This window comes from Vespa crabro, chromosome 5 (genome assembly GCF_910589235.1).
Source record: "Vespa crabro chromosome 5, iyVesCrab1.2, whole genome shotgun sequence".
NCBI classification, from domain to species: Eukaryota; Metazoa; Arthropoda; class Insecta; order Hymenoptera; family Vespidae; genus Vespa; species Vespa crabro.
The window spans coordinates 10,161,407-10,168,906 of NC_060959.1; the positions used below are offsets into that span (position 1 = coordinate 10,161,407).

At 31.3% G+C, this 7,500-nt stretch overlaps 1 protein-coding gene across 4 annotated transcripts in view; it reads left to right on the forward strand.

The window, feature by feature from the left end:
* Window positions 1-7,500, forward strand: part of LOC124424200 (period circadian protein-like) — a 180,958-nt gene that overhangs the window by 134,018 nt on the left and 39,440 nt on the right. Inside the window, exon 5 of one of the 4 annotated variants that reach the window (XM_046962922.1) lies at window positions 1-2,377. This exon is cut by the window's left edge and continues 739 nt beyond it. The exons of 2 other annotated variants lie outside the window; for them this stretch is intronic. Coding sequence is in view for 1 of the 2 variants with exons in the window: in XM_046962927.1 (XP_046818883.1) it covers window positions 2,444-2,460 (17 nt within the window). In the remaining variant the exon portion in view is untranslated. Of the gene's footprint in view, window positions 2,378-2,443; window positions 4,064-7,500 lie in introns of those variants that run through there. One more of the 4 variants, XM_046962927.1, reaches the window with a different exon arrangement.

Consider the following 7,500-nt stretch of genomic DNA (forward strand, 5'->3'; position numbering starts at 1 on the left):
TATCGCTTGTAATGCTCGGCAACGCTTTTAAAGAGACACCGGTACACGTTCGTTTACGAGACCGAATGACACGCGAATAAATTGCGATATCTTGCAAGATAAACTTGTTGTTTAAGGCTAACAAATAAGAAAGAAATAATGAAAAATAATCTAACCTGCCACCTTTTCATTCATATATATATATATATACATATATATATACATATGTGTGTATATATTTACGTACGTTCCATTCGTCCGTCTCCTTTAATTTCGATGATATCTTTTGTTAAATCTATTATTTAAGAAAAAAAAAAAAAAAAAAGCAAAAAAAAATGAAAAATAAGATGACGGCGGAACGACAAGGGTTTGAGGAGAGAGAGATGGAGAGAGAGAGAGAGAGAGAGAGACAGAGAGAGATTAAGATATAAATATTTTAATAAATCATCAATTTCGAATTATATTTTAGATTACAAATTAATTTTAATGAATACATTCATTTATTCGTTATATATTATATCGAATGGATCTTCTTGATGCCAATCAATATAATACGATTAAACGTTTGAATTAAATAAAAATGTATTGAAAATGTCGTAAAAGAAAACAAAAAAAAAATAATAAAGAAAGGGCGTGTTACATAAATTTTATTAAGAAGTTCAATAATAGACATATTTATACGTATTTATTTTAATAAGTCGATTATTTATTTTGCGTATGTAGGTACTAACGAACTTATTGATCTTGATAAATACTCGATCGTGAATCATCAATGATTATGAAAGATATTTCTTGTCATGTTGTTAATAAGACTAGGAAACGATATTACAGCATTAGAACAATCGATTCTATTCTTCCTTGTCTTTTTCTAACTTGTTAAAAATTATTTTCTTCGATGATTTAACATAGCCGACCTATATGTGTGTGTATATATATATATATATATATATATATGTTCGATCTATATGTATATGTGGGTTCGACCTTCTCCTCTCTTTTTACTAATACCAATGTTAATTTTAATGCTAATAATAGTAATGGTATTTCATACGACGGATTCTCGAAAGAGGAAGGAAAAGTTCTTCCACATAGAACGCAAGTATATAAAAAGAAGTGTGATTAGTTTTACACTATTACTATGCTACACTACTCTAATATCTACTAATACCACTGTTGATACTAGTAATAGCCAGTCGAGATCCGTACAAGGTCACACGGCATATCGCCGACAATACACGTGCGTCTTGTTCGCAAATCTCTTCGTACTTTTTTGTCCATCGTCCTTTTTCTTTTCTTTTTTTCCTTTTTTTTATTTTTTTTTTTTTTTTTTTTTTTTTTTTTTTCTTATTTCCTATTAAAAACTTCACTATTCCTAATTCCAATAGTTCTTTCGAATTAGTCATCGTCTTCCATTGTCCGTGATTTATCCGATCGATCCTTTTTTTCATCGTCAAATCTCTTTTCTCTTTGATTATATAAATTTGTTTGCTTTTCATTATCATTTTTTTTTTCTTTTTTTTTTTTTTCTTTTTTTTTTTTTTTTTTTTTTATTACTTACGATATAAAAAATAAATCGATATCGAGCAAAGAGCTTGTTAAATGTTTTCATCTAATATCATTGAATCAAGAAGTTTAATTTGAATTGAACTTGTATTTTGATTTAACTCTGATTAAAATTAAATTTTAATTATATACTAAGAAACGTTTATCTTAATAAAGTCGATCAAATTATTAATAAGATTTTGTAATTTGGCACGTATCTAATGACGATGGAAATAAATGTTTGACATGATTTATCGAAGGATATCTAAATATATATGAAACGAAAGTGTCCATAATGTCGATCGAATTATTAATACCAATACGAAATTGCATATATATAATAATACAAATATTAAATTGTTTCGTTATGAAACAATACTTGACATGATTTATTGAAGATTCTAAAGAGAAGGGTGGAGGGGGAGGGGGGAAGAAGAAAGCAGAAATTTATATTGGAACGTTCATAACGTCGATTCCAAATTATTAATATCAATGAAAAAAAGAAGAAGAAAAAAAAAAGAAAAGAGAAAAAGGTACGCTCAAATGTTCATAACGTCGATCTCGATATTATTTAATATCATCATTTAATAATTATTTATTTATCTAATCGCATGATTGAAATAACGCGATTGACATGATTTTAACGAGGAATCGTAATATTATCGAGTATAATGATTGAAATAACGTCGATCGTAATTATTTCTGAATATTAATATTATTGACATTGGTCCAATTGGGAACGAAAACGTTGATGAAGTTGATACGTGTATATCGTAGGAAGTATAAAATAAAAATAAAAATAAAAGAAAAAGAAAAAAAGAAAAAAGGAAAGAAAAGGAAAAAAAAAAAAAAAATAGAAAAACAAATAGAGAAGAATTCGGACGGAAGTGTGAAGTCTTAACTTTTGAAAATTTCTTATTAGATTTTCGTTGCCATTGAAGCCACCATGAACATTGTCGGGACAAGGCCATATGCCGAGGACAGACGATAGGAAAAGGAGATCATTGACGAGAAAAGACGATAGTAGTGGTAATAGTAATAGTAGTAGTAGTAATAGTAGTATTAGTAGTATTAGTAGTAATAGTAGTGGTAGTAGTAAATCGTGGTAGTGGTAGGAAGGAAAGTTGCAGCTGTTCTCGTTTCTGTGTGGCGCGTGCGCCTGATTTAACTGAAATCCTGATGCACGTTTGTAAGAAAAAGAAAAAGGAAAAGAAGAAAAGGAAAAAGAAGGGACAGGAAGAGAATAGAGAGAGAGAGAGAGAGAGAGAGAGAGAGAGAAAGATAGAGAGATCTTGTTTGTATGTAGGTCGAAATGTTGGATCCCTCTAACACCTGATTCAACTCCAACAACTTACCTATAAAACTGACCAGCGTTCAGGGTTCAAGTTCACTGGTTCCCATCCTACAACTAAGTTCATATAGCCTGACTCGACCCGTTGCTTCGTTAATGTGCTTGATAGTAGTGATGACTTCGTTAGTAGTGGTAGTAGTTGTTTGTAGTCGTGGTTATATACTCGTTTGGTATCTCTCTCTCTCTCTCTCTCTCTCTCTCTGCCTCTCTCTCTCTCTCTGTCTCTCTTCTCTGAATCTCGAAGGGAACAACCGAAAGTGCTATTTTTGGGTGAGGTCGACTCTCATGGTAGGGTCAGTCACGCGTTCCATGTAATCTTTTTTCTTTCTTTTTTCTTTTTTTTTTTCCACCCTTCATTTTTTTCATTCCTTCTCTTCCTACCATCACCATCATCATCACTACGATTCATCGTCATCGTTATCGTCAACATCAACATCACCTATCTATTACTATTGCAATAATTTAATTTTATCTTTTATTAAATATTATTATTATTATTACTATTCGTACTTTAATATTATTTATTCCGTGTACTTTAAGATAATTGAATCGACGTAAAAACATTTGTCCTTATGGCACAATGATTATCGATAATTATCAATACGTATTTAAATATATTCTTCTTTTAAGAAAATAACTAACAAAGCTTAGCGCATAGTGTGATGAGGATATTAATTCTAGTTAACGTTCCATTAGGATCAGACAAGTCTCTCTCTCATCTCTCTCTCTCTCTCTCTCTCTCTCTCTCTCTCTCTCTCTCTCTCTCTCTCTCTAACTAACTAACTTAACTGCTTGTTTGATCCTCGGTCACGTGTTATGTTTCCTCGTGCATTAACTCGACCTTGTAACGATACATCCTCTCTCGAAGTACTCGAAATCACTCGATTATAATGCATAAATTGTGTAAATAACGGATCGTTGGACCGAGCTCCATAAGATGTATGTTACGTCCACTCTTTGCACATTTATATACCCTAACTACATATGCATATATCTACCTATATATACTTATATATATACATATATATATATACATATGTATATATGTAGATATATGAACAATATAAATGCAAAACCTATTCCTACATCAGATCGAATATCCGAAGAAAATATATATTCTTTGTTAAGTTATGCACTTTTCAAATGCATCCACGCTTATACATATATATATATATATATATAAATTTATGTATATGCCATTATATATATATATATATATATATATATATGTATGCATATGTTGCATGTAAACGAATCGATGCGAATGAACCTCGGAGTAACCGGCGAGACTGCCAAAAATGAGTCATCGCGGTTTCTTTCCAGGAATATCGTTTTGCTCGAGAACGCAGCCGATAACCTCGCACATGTGTTAAACATATACACATATTTATTTATTCATATATATATATATATATATATACATATACATAAATATATGTGTAAGCTTGAATACATATACATACGTATAATCAAAGATGTTAAAGCAAATACAAAAAATGACGAATGCAGATGGACGTATTAGCAAGTAAATTAGTGAAACAAGGACGGATGTGTGTATATGTGTGTGAGAGAGAAAGAGATATATATATATATATATATATATATATATATATATTTTAGTGATTCTAAAATCGTGGAAAAACGAGCGTTATTACCAACTGAGTAATGCGAAATGACGTTCTGACGCCATGTGTGACATTGTAAAATACGATTCGCGGACGATTGTGGGCGACAGAAATGTGAGATAAGTACGATCGAGTGAGTGCAATACGTTCGGCCGTGATATAATAACGGCCTCTCGTGTATATATTTATCTACATACATATATACATATTCTCATGGAACTTTTATATTATTTTTATTATTTTATATGTATATATATATATATATATTTTTTTTTGTTCTATTTTTTTTCTTCTTCGCAATAGTTCAATACCGCAATAGTTTCGAGGATTAAAAATGTAGAGTGGAGTTACAAAAATATTAAAAAAAAAAAAAAAAAAAAAGATATAGAAATAATGTTTGAAAAAATATATAGAAAAAAATAAAAAAAAGAACATAAAAGAGTAATATTCTTCCATTACCATTCATCGTACTCACCAGGTACTATTCAAATTTGTTACAGTCGTTTATCTGCGAAATTCACATTTGTTTGTTTTTTGTTTTTTTGTTTTTTTCTTTCCTTTTTTATTCCCTTTTATCCTTTTTCATAAATTCTTCTTTTTTTTTTTTTTTATCCTTCCATTTTTTTCATACTTTTTTGCGGTCGTAAACATTGAAAAAAAAGAATCTCAAATATTTGTCGTATTTCATGGTAACCGTTCGTTCACGTATTTTCACAATTTTTTATTATTCACAATGTTCTCTTTACGACTTGTTTAAAAAAAAAAAAAAAAAAAAAGAAAAAAAAAATAAAAAAGGAAAAAAATACCATCGACAATTACGCGATAATATATTGCATTCTTGCGAAAAGAAAAAAGGGGGGGAAAACAGTTCGTAAAGAGCAGAAGGAGAGCAAAAAGAAAAAAAAAGGAAGAAAAAACGGAAGGAGAAGTAGAAGAAGAAAAAAAATGAAAATAGAAATATGTAAATCTATCGATAAACGGAAACACAGGACAGGATGTTGAGGGACGATAATACTGTTGTTGCATCCTTTTGCATTTAACTGTCCAATTGTCGGAGAACGAAACGGACAACAGAATTTATGTTCTTGGCAATGGAAAGAGACCGCCGACGAAAACGAAAAGAACGAGAAGAAAAATAGAAAATAAAGGAAAAAAGTGAAATTGCATTTTTCTTGGGCCGAAAAGAAAAACAAAGAAAAGAAGAAAACGAAAGAAATTAGATTTACGTACAAAAATCATATTCCTCGATACAAATATCTATAAATTATTATTCTCGACAAAAAAAAAATTATATATATATATATATATACATATATATTTATTTATTTATTTATTTATTTATTTATTTATTTATTTATGCACACACATACACAAACACACACACAGACTGATCTATACGTAACGAGTTTCATATTTATAACAATGCATGCAAATAGATATGACAGAAGACATTTGAATTTATATCTATTATAAATATGCATATATTTTAATAGATCAAATATTTTCAATGAAATATTTCAAATGTATCATTGGAATTAGTTTGAAAGAGATAGAAAAGAAGGAAAATCTATTTCTTTCAAACTAACAATCTATTCCAAGCGTAATAGAGAGAAATAGAATGTCAAGTGGAATGAAAAAGGAGCGTACATACGTACGAGGCTGGTCTCCTCTCTTATGAACGTGTACGTACAGACACACACACACACACACACACATATACGTACAGAAAGAGAGAGAGAGAGAGAGAGAGAGAGAGAGAGAGAGAGAAAGAAAGAAAGAAAGAAAGAGAGGGGAAAAGAGACGAAAAGAGTGGGGTAGGATGAGGTGGTGGTGCATCATCCGAGAGGCGAGAAGACCTTGACGAGATGGCAGTCGTTAGTCACCGATAATGTTACTAACGAGACGTCGAGTGCGCGCGTACGTTCACACGAAACGCGTATATACACGAATCATTTATATATGCATGCATGCCGTACGCGCACATATCTGCGTTGTACGTGTGTGTGTTATGTGTGCATACATGCATTCAGGTGCGTGTGTGTGTGTGTGTGTGCGATGCGTAATATACACGCACGTCCGATATAGCTGCACTTCACGCAACTTATTACACACTCATGCAAAATCATGAGAGAAGTTGGCTCTCGTGCTCTTGACACTTGGTCACATCATTGCACAATCGGCCTTTGCCAGGAAATTTATTTCTCAGTTATATTATTATTATTATTATTATTATTATTATTATTATTATTATTATTATTATTATTATTATTATTATTATTGTTATTGTTGTTGTTGTTGTCGTTATTATTATTATTATTATTATTATTATTATTATTATTATTATTATTATTATTCTCAATTTTTTTTCTTTTTTGTTTCTTTTCTCTCGTTCTCCCTCTCTCTCTTTCCCTATTTTTTTTCCTCCTATTCTTTCTCCGTTCTTTTTTTTTTTTTTGTTCGTCTCGATTTATTGTCGCGTAAAGTACCGACGTAAAGAAACAGCAAAAAAAATAATGTATATTATAATGAGTGGACGTAACGCACGACCTTGATTTTTGATGGGTATTAAAATACAATTACCCTTGCTCCCTTTTTTTCTTCCTTCCCTCTACCCACTCTCCCGCGCTACTACCCCTCCCCCCTCCGCCCCTTCCCGCCCCTCCCTTCGTTCATCTCGCATCTACGAAAGGCCGGTCCCTACACCTGATTGGATCGAGTCTAATGCGTAAAACTTCTCTGAATGAATTCCTGGCACAATGTGCTAGGTTCTTTTTACGGCCCCGCGTCATTAGTCACGCTTGGCATCCTACCTATAATAGATGATACTTATGTATGTTCAACTACGGTTTCCACCTTGACTCTTCCATTCTTTTTGCCAATAATTCTCTTCTTCTTCTTCGTCTTCTTCTTCTTCTTCTTCTTCTTCTTCAAAGGCAATGTACTTGTCCTTTGTGGAAAAAAAAAAAAAAGAAGAAGGAAAGAAAAAGAGTAGAGAAAAATGAT